Source organism: Camelina sativa, chromosome 11 (assembly GCF_030686135.1).
Source record: "Camelina sativa cultivar CO46 ecotype springtype chromosome 11, ASM3068613v1".
NCBI classification, from domain to species: domain Eukaryota; kingdom Viridiplantae; phylum Streptophyta; class Magnoliopsida; order Brassicales; family Brassicaceae; genus Camelina; species Camelina sativa.
Genome location: NC_141890.1, coordinates 39,603,918 through 39,621,813, shown reverse-complemented (window position 1 = coordinate 39,621,813; position 17,896 = coordinate 39,603,918). Strand labels below are relative to the sequence as shown.

The following is a 17,896-nucleotide window of genomic DNA, read 5'->3' as shown; positions in this document are numbered from 1 at the left end:
GCTAACTTAAAGATATGTGAATGTGACCTAAGTATGCATGCAAGAGCAACCAATATACAATTCACTTTCGACAATTAAATCCAAATTATTCATCAATTCAAAATTATTTTTTTTGATGATGCTATTGGAATCTTGAAATGGTTAATTTGGAAGTCAACTACTAGATATTTCGTATAATGGTGGAAAATCGGTAATTTCATACACCAGTTAGGAGGTACGTTCAATTCCTACACCATATTTAATACTGTGCAAATCCATACATTAAATTTAATAAAATTTAAATTCACTGCTTCAACTCGTAAAACAGTGTTAAAACATACATAAACCATAACGGTGTTAAAAAACCGTCAACGGCTGCTTATATGGACGCCACATATGAAATGACGTCGTTTTGAGAAACAAAATAAAGAGTTTCTTTTGGTTAAAACGACGTCATTTTCTCTTTTCTTCCTCCTTTTTTTTTCTGGCGTAAAACTTCTCTGATTCTCCGAGAATTCTCATCAAAACCACTGTTTCCACTAAACGGGAAGTCACCATTCGGATCTGAGTTGGAAAGATTACAGAGGAAGAGAGACAGACAACGACCTCGAGAGAAGCGAGAAGAGAAATGCGTTACCGAAGGATGAAGCACATCAAGCTTGATATCGGAGCTCCGAAACCCGGCTTCACCAAAGACTCGGTTCACAATCGGATCGTCGAGGATCGACTGTACAAAATACTTCAACTCAACTTTCAAAACCGTCGTTTGACATCTGCCGCTGTTATTGGCATGTATCTGCTGGAGGTGACATCCGCCGCCGTTACTGGCGTGGATCTGCTGGAGGTGATAAGACTCTGAATGCCGTCTTTGATTTGCCTGAGAGCGTTTGAACGCCACCATGAGCGAATTCGAAACCGAAGGATCTTCTTCCACCGCCGGAGACTTCGACAAGGGGAGCCTATTGGGAGAAACGCCGACGCATAGCTCCATAGGAAAGAAACAGAGAGGGAAAGAAGTGGGAAGAAAAAAACAGAAAGAAAGAAACAACGTCGTTTTAACCAAAAGAAGCTCTTTCTTTTGTTTCTCAAAACGACGTCGTTTCATATGTGGCGTCCACGTAAGCAATCGTTGACGGTTTCTTAACACCGTTAAGGCTTATGTATGTTTTAACACTGTTTTACGAATTGGGCAGTGAATTTAAATTTTATTAAATTTAATGTATGGATTCACACAGTATTAAACATGGTGTAGGAATTGAACATATCCCTGGAGTATGAAATTACCAATTTTCCTATAATGGTAATATGAAATTACCAATTTTCCTATAATGGTAATGGCCAAAGTAAAGTTGTTGTATCTCTTTGTATATGATATAGATTTAACTGTCAAAATTTTAAACAAATTTTACTCTCAAAGAAAATAAAACTACCTTAGGATACCATTATTTAACGTTTTGTTTCTTTAGAGAGAATTAGGAAAGTTTAAGCCGTCACAAGCATTTTTCTTAAAATGGACTGGAGCCTCTGTTTCAGAACTAGATTGTCCAGATTCATCAAGTGATGGAGAACTTCGAGTTATGCAGGATTGGTTTCGTTTATGAACATGTGAGATCTCAACTGATAAGCTCTGTCCATATAAATTCAACCTCAAAAAGAAAAAGAAAAAAACTTTTGGTATGTAAGAATCCCAAAAATTGTTGATTTGGGTGTAAACAGAGGAAGAAAGACAAAGAAAGTTTAGATAAATGGACGAAGGAGTAAACAAACAAACATCATAACAAAAGAGACATACGAGAAGAAGAAGAGCATATAGATATGCATTTTTTCAGTAACATCTCTCAGAAGAATGTTAAAAGCTAAAATAATAACAAAAATAGAATGCGATGAGTTTACTTGGTGTACAACACATCTTCCCATGGGTGACGGTACAGTGGCTGTTTCAATCTCTTCTGATCAAAAGTGTGCCCGATCAAACCAATGGAGCGAGCAAGAACAAAGAGACCGTTGAGATAACCAATCTGAACAATCTCGTCGATCTCTTGCTTGGTGAACATCCCACTTCCAGCTAGAAGGTCCAAGAAGAGAGATCCAATGGCTCCATCAACGTTGAGTACGAGGTTGTTTGCCTTCGAGAGCGTGTAAGTCTCTACTGTCACTGCGTACTCCATGTACTTTACTGATGGGAAGTTAGACCGAGCAAATTTCTGAAGCAGCTCCACTCTTTTGTCTCTGTTGTCTCTGCTCTTGATCCTACCAAAAAGAAGATAACATGTTTCAGACAAGACAAACGGGTGCAGATTTGTTTATTTCTTGCAATGTTCTGTTTTCTACCTATGTCCAATCCCAGGGACTCTGATTCCCTTCTTCTTCATTCCCTCCACGAATTCATAAGGTGTGAGATTCTGAAACAAGCAACCAATGAGAGAGATCAGATCCAAAAATTTATATTCTCTCTGGCAATTGCAATTGCCGTTGGGGGAAATAAAATAGTGTTTTACCCTGTCACACGCGTCTTTAAAGTATCGAGCAGCGTCATCAATGGCACCACCAAATCGAGGACCAATGGTAAGTAAACCTGTTGAAAGGTTTTAACAGTCTTTGAGAATATTGGACAACAAAGAAAACTTTTGTGTTTGGTTGGGTAAAAAGATGTTGACTTACCAGAGACAAGACTTGAGACAAGGTCTTTGCCTGCTCTTGCTGTTACAATGGTGTTGTGAGCGCCAGAGACACACGGACCGTGATCAGCACACAGCATTATGCATATCTAGTTCAAAGCAATTTTCAAAAGTGGCAGAGACCAGAGTCAAATCTCACTATGCAAATGTGTATATGTATGAAGGGATAGAGAGAGATGAGAACATTGTATATCAAGAAAAAATATGTTAAAAAGCAAAGAGAGAAATCAGTACCTCGATGAATTTTGTACAGTAACGAGGAAGACTACGTTTAAACCATAGAAGAGAAATAACATCACCCACTCCATAGCCTTGTTCAATGATAGAAGACATTGGCACACCGGCATAGCACGGCTCATCCCCTGCAAATTAATATGTGGCACGTTGTTGTCAAGTATCAGAAAAACGAGCTAAAGAGGCATGTGAATCTAGTGTAACTCTTCCAGTACTCTTTGTTTCAGTAGAAAAGAGCATATGAATATGGTATAGTATCCAAAACAATACCTCTGTCATCAGAGATGGTGGAGATTATGTGAGTAGGAGCCCGAACTTTCCCGCTCTTAATTGCGGAATTGAGATCCTCTGGAATTTGTGGAGGAATGACTTCCTTGATAGAAGAGACCTTTCCTTCTTCAACCTTTTAGGAGGAATTGAATGAACGCATAAGATTGCAATAAAGGACAATGTGTTGTCAGTATACTAACGAAGAACACGGGGGAACTGACCAGTTTCTCAAAAGTCTCTTTGATTGCAGATTCAAGGGCTTCAAATGAAGTGGGAACAATAGCTCCAGCATCCATGAGAGCTTGATTCTTCGCTTGTGCAGACTCCATCTCGCCACCACTTTTGGCACCCTATATATAATCATGGTCAACAATTTTTTTTTAATTCGGAAACCAGACAAAAGGGCATTGCTTAATAGGTTCTTTCGTGCCACTTACTGCGTGACCAAACTGTACTTCAGACTTGAAGAGCCGTGCACAAGTTCCGCTGACCCAAGCAACCACAGGTTTATTGACTTTTCCCTGTTTCAAGGCTTCAACAAGAGAGTATTCATCTCTTCCTCCAAGCTCTCCAAGCACAACCATCATTTTAATCTGCAATATAGTTTACTGAATTATAAGGCATAAATGAATTGAATGATCGAAATGTGAAACCATTTGTAACATTCCGCTGAGGACCGTTTCAGCGAGCAACATGTTAAACTGTTGAAGATTAGTTTATACCTGTGGGATGTTGTTAAACCGAAGGATGTGATCAGATAAAGTGGATCCTGGGAACACGTCTCCACCAATAGCAATGCCTATAACAAGCCCCAAATAAACAACAGAGTTAAGAATCTTCAGCTGAATATGTCATTAGTAGATTATCTTACATCAAAACTCACCTTCATAGATCCCATCAGTCACCCGGGCAACAGTATTGTACATTTCATTAGACATTCCACCCTGCGAGAAAAGAAGAGTAATGAATAAAACTCTCAGACATCAACGTGAGCTTTTAGGCAGATTATAAAGTTCTGAAAATTCAGCACATACAGATTTGGAGACAAAACCAACAGATCCAGGTCTGTATAGCTTGCACTGGATAATGTTATCAATTGTTCCTGCAGTGTCACCAATTTTAAAGGCTCCAGCTTGAATACCTCCAACAGTAGCCGGTCCAATAACAACCTAAACCAACCAAATCAGTCTCACAACTTCTGATTACCATAACGGTTAACAGAAGCTAATCATCACACAAAAACACACCTTATTGTTTGCACGAGCATAAGCAATCAGCTGTTTAGTGTCTGATTCTGGAACACCTTCAGCTATAATTGCCACAACTTTAATAGTTGGCTGCTTCAAAGCAGCCATGGATGAAGCAGCAGCACTATTGATAACAAGAAGTAATAAAAACATTAGCTAAACTATCACAAAGAGCCATGCTGCGTTTGTTCCATGAAATGATGAAATTCTCATACAAACCTCCTGAAAGATGCAAAGTTGATGAATACATCTGCGGTCGGATGGGCCGCACATGCTGCCTCAATGCTGCATTACAGAAACAAAGTTAAAAACAAGATTTGCACATCGTTAGTTTCTCTCGGAGACATGCTTATAAACTTACGCGGCATGAACAGGGATAGCGATTTCCTCCTGCCCGAAAAAGAGCTTTTGAAAACCTTCAGAACCAGGGTTAATGATTCCAGCAACAGAAGGAGTCTCACGTCCTGTCACAAAGCAAATGATCCTTTAACAACAAAATCTCAACGGTCACATTGATCTCAGTCAACTAAATCTAGACACTCCAATTTGTTAAATTTACCACAAAGGAAGTCGAAATCGAGCATTCGTTGAACAGGAAGCTGCTTATAGTTGTAGAACAAAGCTTGTGTGGTCCGAGAAAAAAGCTGTCCCGTTGCCATAGCTCAAAAACTGAGAATCACAACAAACATAGAGACAATTATCATCAGATCCACAAGGCAATGCCACTGGCTATATAAATTGTTCTTATTTCAGAACCTGAATCGAACACGAACAGAGTAAGGAACAGGTTACTTCACACTAATTCCGATTTCTTAAATCACTAACACACAGATCTCATCACTACATTAAACGAATCTAGGATTGAAGAAAAGAAACAAAAAAAAAACAAAAAAAGTTTCGATTTTTACGCAACCCTCCTCGTAAATATCGAAACTTTTAAGATGAAAAAACAGGGATCAGACTCAAGACAGATCTAAAAAAGCTTATACGAATTGTTCGATCCAAAATAGTACAGACCTGGTCAAGACCCGAGTCGAGTCAGTAGTTAAGAGGGAGAGAGAATAAATTGGTGGTAGGGAGAGAGAGAGAGAGAGAGAGAGAGGGATGGTTTTGGAGAGGAAGTAGCATTAATATAGAGAAATGGGAGGGAAACAAAAGCTTCTCACATCACAGTGATGGTGGAGGTACATGCGATCATCATCATCATCATCATGGTCATGTGGGCTTATTGGTAAGGTAGTTAGTTAGTTCACAACTTCTTTCTACCCAAAATTGATTTCTCTCAATCTTTACATTGACAAAAGAAGAACACCTAACAGTTATATAATACTTCTTTTTGTAAATTTAATTTTGCAAAACGTGGTTAGTTTATTAAGACCATAATAAGATGGGTCGTTTAAATGTCGTCCTCGTTGGTGCACGTAATTGGCTGTTTTGTCTTCAAGATTCAGCAACTTATTTTAAAGATGGGATTGTGAATCAAGCAAGCATTCATTGAAACATTTTTTTAATAATTTTAATGTCAGGTCTTGAAGTATTTGGAAAGTTAGATAACTGATAATATTGCTTTGTTATATGATATTAGCGTAAACATAGGTAAATGTAAAGACACATGAAATTTAAATAAATGGCTTTTATGAAGAAATGAAATATTGGAAACTGGAAAGAAAGAACTCTTTGTCTTATGTTTTCTTATGGAAGTGAGAGTGGGTGAATCAGTTATACTGAAACTTACGTTCGTATATATACAAGTAAAGTGATAAGATTTATTGTGCATATATACCCTTTGAATGGAAAAATAGCAGTTCACCCTTTTATGTACTTTTTCTATCATTAAGTTATCATTCAAGATTTTTTAAATTTTTAAAAATGATTGCAGTTCATCTTTATGCAGTTCAATTTTTTTTGTCTTTTTGTGATAAATGCAGGAGAAATACATGCAGATCTGATTTGTTCACTTTTGATCTGCACTTGAACAACTAAATATTTGATATACTTTTATTCTGCTTGAACTACTAGATCTACTCTGCATGATATGCCTTCTCCATTCAAAGCCATAGATGAGCTTCACAGAACTATCTCTATATATTTACATCCATATGTCACCTTTTGTTTTTTTTTTGTTTTTTTGTTTTTTTTTTTAATTTTAATGCAAATGTGAATATGTTTCATTCACTTTTCTTCTAAAAGACTAGTGTCACTGATACTCCTATATGTATCTAATTGCCTAGTTAAAAACATTTTTAACGAATAGTTAATTACGCATATCACGAGTAACCAATTAGCTAACATTTGGCATGTCTAGCCGATGCCGCAATTCATCGTTATAGACATATTTTTTGAACATATAGGTACGTAGCGACATTGTGAAAAGATCGGCAGCAAATTTAGAATGACTGAATACAGTCTACTCTATTGTTTGTGTTATTCTCAAGATTTTAGGTATGGGCCGGGAGAATGATATATAAGTTTGGTTTTGTCATTTTTGATATATGCTTACGCATGCGGCATTAATTTTCGTATAACATAATTGGTTTCGTACTAAGGGAACTAATAATGTTAGATTGGATATGATAACTTATTGATATAAGCAATACACGTTGTCTACATAGTTATCAAAGTCGCTATAGGTTGTTTGGTGTAAATTGTTTTGTTTAAATAATTTACTTGTATACGTTTTCTTAATATGATTAGTAGTTTGGTGAATTCATAATACTGTATATTATTTTGAGTAACTAGTTTTAAAAATTTCCCTTCATTTTAAAAATTAATGTTTTTGTTTAGTTCTTATTTATGAGTATATTTTAGTTTGATATTAGAAGATAATCTGGGCTACGCCCAATATGTAACGATTGATAATTTTGTTTTTAAGAACATTAATTTAGATTATCAGTTTACCATCATATGTGATTATAGTATTATACAAATATAAAAGTACTACTCCATTTTTTATATACATTGATACATAATTTAAATTTTCATAATTTTTTTTAATTAATATGTGAAAATCCTTTAACAAGTTTTTATAAAATTTAAACTTTTTACCACCATTGACTTTATATATTTAAAACGATAAAACACTTTCTTCAAAGTACTTTCTCCAAGCCGTATAATGTATACTTAATTAGATAGTTCTAAACCTTGCATGCAAGGATAAAGATTATGAGAAAATAACTAAAGAAGAAAATATAAAACAAATTATTAAACTTATTTCTAAGAAATTAGGAGAGTACGTCTATTCTATACTAAATCACCAAGAGGGTATGAACATGAAAACATCAATAACATGAGGTTGAAGCAGAAGTTGGAAGAAAGAAAAGTAAAATAAAGAGAGGGTGATGGATGACTTCCATTATATCCCCTCTCACTTTTCAGCCATGACCTTACCTTACAAATGCTCTCAATGATCTATAATTTTTCATGAAACATTCATGTTTCTCTCCATTGTTCATCAACCTATGTTCCATGCTCGATCGTAACCATCTCCGTCAACAACTATTCAGTCCATAAGGACTCTTTGCCAAGGAGGTACATACCAGAGCCAATATATTGTACTAATTCGTGGTCAATAGATATTGGCAAAGACTGAAAAAGCCAATGACATATGCAAAAGATTCATACCACTTCATTTAGACTCATGATCAATTGACAGGTCTTCCATGTAAATATAAGAATGAACAACCCTCAGGGTATTAAGAAGGATACTGATAAAAAAAATCGAAGAGTAAAGATATTAAACATACTCTAGTATTATACCATGACTATATATATATATATATATGTCCGAACCTAAATCACGTGCATTTAATTTATATGCATCTGAACATGAGAAAATACAGTAAATTACAAGGGTTTAAAATCAAAAACCTAAGTTGAAAAAAGCAAACCTAATTAGTTTTGTTTGATAAATGGTTTTTTTATTAAAAAAAGGTACATTAAAGAGTCTCTCCCAGACATAACTATCGAAGACACTACTCCAACCACATTTTCCGATGTCGGTGAAGCTACTGCTCGCCAGCGTCGGGATCCAATCGTCCCTTCACTTGCTTATCTTTTCTTTTGCCCCTTTTGCTTGTTTTGCTTCACGTTTTTCCCCAATTTTTCTCCTTTTTAACTCTTATCAAACCCTAATAAAAGTTTTTCCCAATCTAAACCAAGACCTTCGCATGCTCCCGCTGTTCTACCACTCACCGGAAAGTCTTTCTTCGAAAATCTCGGGAAGCCAATTGACTCATCCCTCTCTACGACAATCTATCGTGAATCTAGGGTTTTTCCCAGTGGACATAGATCCCATCGTCGAATCAAACCGAAGGCACCAGTTGTTCCCACCGTTCTGTCACTCACCAGAGATGCTCTCTTCTTTGTCATTCCCGGTCAACTGTCACAGTCTCTTCTCATCTTGGCAATCGGTTCTAAAGCTAGGATTTTTCCAAGTGGACATAGTTATCAATGACAACCCCTGCCGCGGCCACCAATTACCCCTGCCGATCTCACACTCATCGGAGAGCCCCCCTTGCACCGCAGCTATCTCCGCAAGACTCGGGCGACCGACAGAATCAACTCCCATGGTACTTCTCTCTTGGGAACCTAGGGTTTTTCCTAGTGGACTTAGGTTTCAAGATAGGTCCATTAGCCCAAAAACGAATCAAATCTATATGCTCTTCTCGAGATGGTGAAATTAGTAAGCCCAGGTCCTCTTTATCATTATCCATGTCGCTCCAATGTCAAGAGCTGTTGTTTTACCCTCTACTCAATGGTTGAAGACTCCATTAGAGAAAGGTAACAACAATTTTACTCTGGCTATTCTTTCATTGTGATCGGAACCTGGCTTTAGTTGATTCTAGGGGATTGAATTTTGTTTTTAAAAGCATTCGCGTTTATGGTCTTTGCTCCTTGAATGGTTCTAGCAAAAGTGGTATGTTTGATCTTGAACGCCTTATGTTCATTAACGGATACCATTCAAGCTGGTCATCTGATGACTTCAAGCATCGTCTCCCAACCACCTCCTTCACATGGATCCAAGCTGTCTCTCTTGCGATTCCTCAGAATGATCCAAACCCTATGCTTTGGATGTTAAAGCAACCCCTATCTGACTATAACAACATAGTCACTCGATTCCTTGTTGTGCTGTTATTGCGGGTACATATCACCCTGGTAAACACCAACACACTGAATCTTTTCTCAACGTCACAATGTCTAATGACCATGACCACTAATCTGTCCTTTGAAGCTCTTGAGGATGGCCTCTCGATTTTCCATGATCTCACATGTGCCTCTAGGCTCCCAAGCTTTTGGTTTCATAGCTCTCTTGGATTCAAAATCGATGAACTCTTTTTTACTTCCTTTTGGCATTGGGGATTGCCATTTATTGTAATGTCTCAAACTTTGGCACTTTGCTCCTTCTTTGTACTAGCACTGGTTTTCCATATTGAATGAATGAAGGCAAATTGTTTGACCAAAAAAGAAAAAAATTAGTTATGTTTGATAAACGATTTATGGCCATTGGCCAACCAGGAGATCCAAAACCATCTCTATCCCCTTTGGTCTCCCCTTTGGCTTGGAAGATATTAATGAAGCAAGCATTTCATTGAGGAGAAGTGGTATCATCCACAGTTTTCTCCCTGGGATTTCCAAGGTCAGAGATATGACAATATGTAAAGACATTTTCAAGGTATATATTTATATAAGACTGTTATGCTCTTGGACATATCACATTTTCAAGGTTCTATCATGAAACCAGTTTCTGACTCACATTTTTTGGTTTTCAGATCATCTATCAATACTCGAAAGAAGAACTGCTGCCTCAGTTTGGTTACATGTCCCGCCTGCATTTAACTCTTCGTGTATTTGATTTAAATATGTTGCCAACCTTTCTCGAGGGCTGCCCAAACTTGAAATCCCTCATCTTGGTGATGATCTGCGCTTAATCGTATCTGTCATCTCTTTGAACTGATTTTGCTTTATCTTTTTATTTATTTTCTCTCCTCTCCTTTTTACTTCAGTTATGGAATAACAACTCTAAGAAGATGCCCTACAAAGAGCTGAGTGGATTCGATTCCTATGTGCCAGAGTGTTTGTTATCATCGCTTGAGTATGTTGATATCAAAACCACCATCTCGGGACATGATGCAGAAGGGCAGCTAATAAGGTACTTCCTAGAGAATTCCACGATCCTCAAGAAACTGACTCTGCGTTTGAATCATTTTCGTACGTATGAAAAGTTCCTAGTCAAGTCTATCCTGGAAATCCCAAGACGCTCTACCACATGTCAAGTCGTCATATATTGATATATATATATATATATATATATATATATGTGTGTGTGTGTAAAAGACTAGAGAAAGAACTTGTGTGAAGCTGAAGCACAAGAAATGCAGGTTGAAGGCTTTTATGTTTTATGTTTCTTTCTTTTGTTTAGGATCGGTTGGTCTCTTTGTTTTCGGTAGCCACAACTATAAGTTAATCGTTCATCTGTAGAGACTACTATTAAGGTTGCCAAACTGCCCTCCCAATTTAAGCAATGTTGTTTCTTATTTTGTTTGTTTGTTTTAAAATCGTATTTCATGTACCAGTAGGCAAATATAATCAGGGATGAAACGAAAAGATTCATTTAGAACTATCCCCAACTTTGTTCTTTTGTTCATGGCAGATTAACTTTTAAAGCTGAGTTTTGGGACGATGTATGGCCTTAATTTTTTGTTTGGACGAACAAAGTAAGGTCTAAAATTAATTATAACTCCAGGCTCTATCGAATATGAAGTCGTCGTCCTTTTTGATTGATTGGTAAAAAAAAAAGAGACAAAGCGAATATGAATGGTCTCAAACTGGTTTGTCAAATTGAGGAATCCTTAGTGTTTTATTGAAAAAAAATAAATAAAAACAAAACAAAAAATGTAAGATCTCTCTTTATATAGTATATTCAATCATGGGTTAAGAGACGCTACGTGTCAGCTCTCTATTGGCCGAACAAAAAATACAAAAGGAAAAATAAAATTTGGACAGATAGTTTTTATTATTTTTCCTCTCTTTCTCTCTCTCTCTTTCTCTCGCGAATGAATCTCCGAAACGAGAAAACAATTTGGAATCAGAAGCTTCAAGGTTTGGAATCGAAGGACCTGGAATGGTTTGGATTCAGTTGGGAATGGAGAGAAGTTGCGAAAGAAAGAATCGAGTTTCAGTTGGAGATGGGTTAACCAGTTTGTTTCTTAGATTTTCGATTTGCTAAACTCATCTGAACAGGTTTCTCTCTGATTCTTCCGACTGGAATGTTGAATTAGTCAATTTCATAGAACCATTCCTTTAGATTCTTGTGTACGGTTTCTCTTGCGTGTTTTGTTCATAGTGTCTCTGTTTTTTTGTTTTCATCTGTATCAATGGTTTCTCCTGAAAGAAGCGAATTTTATCAAATTGGTTGAATCCTTTCTTCTCCGTTGTTGCCTTGGATTTCGAAAGTTTCTTGCTTTAAAGCTTCTGTTATCTCTAAAATTGATGTTCTTTATATGACATTGTGGTGGAGATGATGAATGTTAAAGTAAAAGGTCTGAGCAGGTTCTGAGTAACGGAGAGGGCCCTTGTCCATGCCTTGAGCCATGGTATCTGTGGCTCCGCAAACTCTCCAACAATGAACCAGATTCACCACGTGCTGTTTGTGAAATCTGATGGGTCGATTTTTAAAGGCGTGGGGTTGCTTTCTACTATTGATTGCTGACCTAGAATTCTCCCTATATAGTCTCCTTGTGCTTCTTTATCATCAGTTAGTTGCCCTTATTATTCCTGCATTGATCAAAGACCTCTTTGACTGATCCAAATAATATTATCTAATAGGTCTCTGTCTTGCTTTGTTGATGTTTGAAGCTTTTTTTATTCTAGGCATAGTTTTTGGTTGATGTTTATGATTCCCTCATTCATGTACTTGTGAGACTATAGAAGAAGTATTGCAGTTATAGCATTTGCCAATTTTGTGGTAAAGCTGAAGAAAGTATTCCATCTCTTTTAGTGTTTGTTTGATTGAGTATTACTACTCTCTCTGTTCGTTGATACTTTAGTGTCTCTCTTACGGCTGGAATTGATTTGAAGAACTATTATTATGTGTGTATATCCGAAGAACGATGTGCTAAATTTTAATGATGCCTTGTTGCAATGTTTGATTGGTTTAGTGAGCAGAGTAGAGTGAGTAAAGAGATGGCTGGGCACAAGATCGCACATGCAACTTTGAAAGGTCCAAGTGTTGTGAAGGAGTTAGTAATCGGTCTCGCACTAGGGCTTGCGGCTGGTGGGGTATGGAAAATGCATCACTGGAACGAGCAGAGGAAAACAAGAGCCTTCTATGATTTGCTTGAGAAAGGAGAGATTGGTGTTGTTGTTGCAGAGGAGTAAGTTAGTAATAGAGGGAGATTTGATGATGACGATTACCTTAAATTCTAGTGTTTGCTATTAAAAAGGCTGCAATGTAACATACATACCATGATTTGATAACATTATTTGTCAACGCCTATTTATTTACCAAAACAAAGATCCCAAATATTTTTGATTTTGCCACTGCCTAAAACAAATTAAACGCTTGCAAGATGATTTGGTTGAGAATATTTGGGCAAAATTTGGAGCAAATTAGTATTAAAATTAATCATTCTCTCTATTTATGAATTGCACTATTGTAATATGTATTAATGTTTTTATTATGTTTTGTATGTTTGAAAATTAATTAAATGCAATATTTTCTATTATTATAAAATCTAAAATGTTTACACACTTATACCACTTCTATTCTATTTAAAATTTTTAAATTTTAAAAAATAATATTTTCAAATATAAGAGACCCAAAATTAGAACCTACCAAATTTTAATTTTAACTAAAATTTTAACTAAGAGATCATGAGTTCTTATATTCAAAATAAAATACAATTAATCTATAAAATAACCAAACAATGTTTAACTACCTCTAAGAGACCACCAATAACCTTGCTCTTAGCCTCAGCGGACATGAAAAAATAAAACCTATATTAAACCAGTTTTTAGTATCTCAACAAAACTGGGTATTTCCGGTTTGGGCCAATTAGATTTTTAACTGTTTCTTGTAAAACAGAGAGATAAAAACGGCAAGGCGTTTGTAGTCAGAGATTCAAACAGCAAGACGTTTCTAGTAAGAGATAAAAAAACGGTAAGGCGTTCGTGTCCTGCTTCCAAAGGCAGTAGTAAAGTAACTGGAAAAGTCCATTATCAATTGACAGGGGGAGACGAGGACTGTCAAGGAAGACGAATAGGTTTGTGAAACAGTAAAAGTTTTATCCTGTAACAATTTGATCTGCCGGTGGTAACTAAATTCCACTCCGGTGCGTCCTTCTTCTGCTTTTTATTTTCCTTGATTTGTATTCATCTTCAGAAACATTGAAAAGCCTAACCTAATTTTATTTTCCTTGATTAGTTGGTTGTTATCTCTACCTTCAGTTTTTTTTTTTTTTTTTTTACTTTTCTTAAATTCTGATGATGCAGATTAGTTAGTGTTAAGATAGAGAGCAATAATGGTGGATAGAAAGAAGAAAATCAAAATATGTGACAAAGTAAAAGTGTCACATAAGGAAGAGGAAGATAGGATTAGCCAGCTACCGGAACATTTGATATCTGAAATACTTGATCATCTCTCTACAAAGGATGCTGTCAGAACAAGCGTTTTGTCTACCAGATGGAGATATCTTTGGCAATCTGTTCCTGGATTGGACTTAAGCTCCTACGAATTCTCAAAGTTTGATGCCTTCGTGAGTTTTGTTGAAAGGTTTTTTAATTCCCACAGGGAGTCATGGATACGAAAACTCCGGTTAAGTTATTGTAGTCTTGGTAGGAGTTATCTCGAATCATGGATTGATGCTGTAACTACTCGTAGGATCCAACATCTTAAAATTGATTATGATGGATATGATAAGAAGATACCCCTGAGTTTATATACCTGTGAGACACTGGTTCACTTACGACTCTGTTATGTAACCATGTGTAGTGCCAAGTTTGTTTCCTTACCTTGTCTGAAGTTCATGCATTTAGAGAATAATGAGTATCCCAACGAGACCACCTTGCAGAAACTTATCTCAGGCTCCCCAGCTCTGGAACATTTAACCATCACCAGAGCTCCAATTTATGATGATGCAAATGTTGTACAAGTGCGCTCTCATACGCTAAAGACAGCCTATATATGTGAGTTTGCTGAAGTTGTGATTGATGCACCTCTACTGCAGTCTTTGAAGGCTACGGTCTCCTCAACAACGAACTTTCAGATCGTCAATTTGGGTTCCTCTGCCAAACTAGATTTTGATTTAAGCTATATGAGATGCAGTAGTAGCATGATTCATGACATCCTCACCTACATACCATTGGTCAGGGAGCTAGTTATTAGTAATGGTATTAGGAAGGTATACATCTCTTCTCTTTAAGCATATATATGAAGTTTCTCACTTTAACATTCCTTTTTTTACGTGTTTACCAGGAAATCTTTCAGTACTCGAAATCGGGACCACTGCTTCAGTTCCGTGACCTATCCCGCTTGAATGTTGAATTTTCTAAATTTGATCTTGAAACGTTGCCAACCCTTCTTGAGAGCTGCCCAAAACTAGAATCCTTAGTTATGGTAATGAAATAGCTATAACACCCTGATTTATGCTTATTGTTTGTGAAAATCTTTTGTCTATATTTCTCTACTCAGTTTGTTTTCTTCCGTTTTTTTTTGCAGAAATTGGTTAGGGACGAATCCATGCGTGGTAAGAAGAAGACAGAACCAAAGGTGATGTTTTCAACAACAGTGCCTCAGTGTTTGGTATCATCGCTCAAGTTTGTGGAATGGAGACGCTCAATCGCAGGGTATGAAAGAGAATTGGAGCTAGTAAGATATTTCTTGAAGAATTCAAAAATCCTGGAGAAATTTAGGGTTGATACTTACTATGCCGGAAAAGCTAAGTGTGCCTTCCTTCAAGAACTCCTTACAATGCCAAGATGCTCTAGCGTCTGTGAACTCCATTGTTCACTGATTCCTAAGAATATATTTGGCTGAACATTTCGATTAAGGTAGGTTGATCTTTTTGGTCGTTAAATTAGTTGATTTTAGGAGGATGTATTAGGCGTTGTGCCGAAAAGCAAATATTGCAGTTTTAAGTTTTTCTTACTTGGTGGTTGCTGCTGCTCATGTAATAGTCACTAGTTACCAACTTTATTTTCAGTTTGATGGTTATCTCCACAAATTGTTCAAACACTAATTAGGTCTCTTTTTTTTTTAATGGATAAGCTCTTTTGCTATCTGATGGCTTGTTAAAGAATTGTCAAATTGCAGGAATCTGTTCGAACTTGGATTGTAATCCCAAGTTAAATATTTATATCAAAGGCAGGGTAATAATAATCATACATCTAGACGCTTTCAAGGTTTCTATCTAGGTCAGTACAGTTCTATATTCACAGGAATCGTCAAGAGACTCAGTTTGACATATACTCGCTATTTTAACTATCTATCTTAACATTATCTTAACATTTGTCTATCTATCTTAACATTATCTTAACATTTGTCTATCTATCTTAACATTTTTGGAGTACATTTTTGTGTCATTTTTGTTTATTTTTATATTCAAACAAATTCCAACTAAATTCTCTACAATCCTTACAACCAAACACAATCATTTTCTTATTTGATAATATTAATTTCAAATTTCCTAAAATCTATCTACCTAATTTAAGGCAATATGTTATATTAAAATATAATTCTTATTTCATTTTTATTTAATCTTATATTTAATTATTTGAATTACTATTTAATACATAAAGTTAATAAAATTTTAGATTTATTTTCAGCATATGATGTGATTTGAATTTTTATAAACGGATATATATTTTAAAAATTGTTTTAAGATTTTTGTAACCAAACAAGTATATTGGATATAGATTCTTTTACATTTGAGTTATTTTAATATATAATGAATATTTACACTTCAAAGTTAAAATATCACGCAATGGAGTTATATTGTGCGCAGGAGTTGGATTAATATGCATATAAATTTAATTATCATTAATTTGGTGTTACACGGATAATTTCTTATTTCTATATTTTGCTAACATTATCATATTAGGATACTAGATATTCATCCGCGGTTCACCGCGAGGTTATTTTTAAGTTTTAAACAATTTAAGTATTGTTTTATAAATTTTAAGTGAAGAGTTAACTCAATATATTATGTAGTGCATAAGTAGTATGTTTGTGGTGTATCGTGTTATAGTGAAGTTAGGATATCATATTGTTAATTAAATTTTATGTAGTATAAAATGTACAGATTTTTTTTACGTGTCTATTTGGTTTGCAATGTATAGATAAAAGTATTTGAAATTATTTAAAATTTTTAAAATTATATGCGTATACTATATTGTGACATTGTAATTTAGTTTGTTTAATCTATTTATAATTAGACACTTTGGAATATACAGTTTCGTTGTGCATATAATCCTTTTAATTTTTGACGTTTTAAACTTTCAGTTGATCCATACTAATGTTTTCCTTTGTTATTATTATGATACGTATGTGTATATAGATATGTTAGCAATGAAAAAATTAAATTAAATAATAATTTTTGTTATAGAGAGAGATATATGGGTCGTGTCTTCTTCTTCTACAATTGGGTAAGTTGATTTATTTATTTATTTTGGTCTCAACCGACTAAATAGGTAAGATCTCGGAAAATATCGGATCCAAAACTCCTTAAAATCTCAGATCCAAAATTTTAGGATAGCAATGAGCTTGGGCATTTGTAAGAGAGAGTACTTTGAACAAACCCCAAGTTTTACAAATTTTTATTAAATTAATAATTAATGTCAATGGCATACTTGTAAATAGGTTTGACTTTCAGGATTTATTTTATGAATGTCTCCAAAAATGTATATATAGATTAGATATATGAAATTGAATAATTTATGATAGTGTAGAAAACAAATTATTTGGCGATGAATTGCAGGTTAAATCCTATAATTAACAATAGTCAAATACAATTATATAATCTTACACTTAACAAAACTAACACATAAATATAACTTAAAATTTTATCTATCTTAACAATTTTGAAAAACAAATTTGTGTCATCCTCTTTTTTAAAAAAGGGATCGGTTTTAATTCAAACAAACAAATCGATTGCACTAATCAGATCGTGCTTTAAATCCTTAATTAATAACATCTAAATAATCCTTAATTAATCAGAGTAGTTAATTATAGATATATATATATTCCAAAATAAACGTATACGGAAATATATCTACCGAAAATCAGATATTTAATCAAATGAAATCTTTAATCGGAAATTTTTATCCCTAAATTATCTCTACTTCAATGCTAATTTCCTCAAAAAATTAACACCTTTTAACATTATTCCAAAATGATAGAAACAATAATATTCTCTCCAATCAATTCAACTCAAACAATTATTTGTTTGATTTCGATACTCTTTCACTAACATCGACTTGGTCCACTTGTTATCA

General features: G+C 35.1%; 2 protein-coding genes and 1 pseudogene across 5 annotated transcripts; 2 read left to right on the top strand and 1 right to left on the bottom strand.

Annotated features, from left to right (window-relative positions):
- Positions 1-1,701: 1,701 nt before the first annotated feature.
- Positions 1,702-5,860, bottom strand: LOC104725442 (ATP-citrate synthase beta chain protein 2). Of its 2 annotated transcripts, none has more exons than XM_010444110.3 (16): positions 5,426-5,860; positions 4,968-5,077; positions 4,770-4,872; positions 4,628-4,693; positions 4,409-4,532; positions 4,196-4,330; positions 4,045-4,105; positions 3,884-3,960; positions 3,599-3,754; positions 3,383-3,511; positions 3,162-3,294; positions 2,892-3,019; positions 2,641-2,746; positions 2,478-2,554; positions 2,311-2,381; positions 1,702-2,229 (listed from the first exon to the last, which is right to left on the bottom strand). In XM_010444110.3, exons 2-16 carry the CDS (start codon positions 5,065-5,067, stop codon positions 1,869-1,871), a joined length of 1,827 nt encoding a protein of 608 aa, XP_010442412.1. In that variant the 5' UTR covers positions 5,068-5,077; positions 5,426-5,860; the 3' UTR covers positions 1,702-1,868. The 2 variants fall into 2 exon arrangements, with proteins under 2 accessions (XP_010442412.1, XP_087328249.1); XM_087472123.1 differs by having other exon boundaries at positions 5,165-5,443.
- A 5,594-nt stretch (positions 5,861-11,454) lies between these two features.
- On the top strand, positions 11,455-12,914 carry LOC147935177 (putative cytochrome c oxidase subunit 5C-3 pseudogene; annotated as a pseudogene). The gene is made up of 2 exons (XR_015572975.1): positions 11,455-11,647; positions 12,565-12,914. The product of XR_015572975.1 is annotated as a putative cytochrome c oxidase subunit 5C-3 pseudogene (transcript).
- Positions 12,915-13,592: 678 nt separating this feature from the next.
- LOC147935176 (F-box/FBD/LRR-repeat protein At1g51370-like) lies at positions 13,593-15,682 on the top strand. Of its 2 annotated transcripts, none has more exons than XM_087470893.1 (4): positions 13,593-13,737; positions 13,898-14,805; positions 14,880-15,020; positions 15,096-15,682. In XM_087470893.1, the coding sequence occupies exons 2-4, from the start codon at positions 13,927-13,929 to the stop codon at positions 15,438-15,440; spliced, it is 1,365 nt and encodes a 454-aa protein (XP_087327019.1). In that variant the 5' UTR covers positions 13,593-13,737; positions 13,898-13,926; the 3' UTR covers positions 15,441-15,682. The 2 variants fall into 2 exon arrangements, with proteins under 2 accessions (XP_087327019.1, XP_087327020.1); XM_087470894.1 differs by having other exon boundaries at positions 13,596-13,737; positions 15,123-15,682.
- Positions 15,683-17,896: the final 2,214 nt, after the last annotated feature.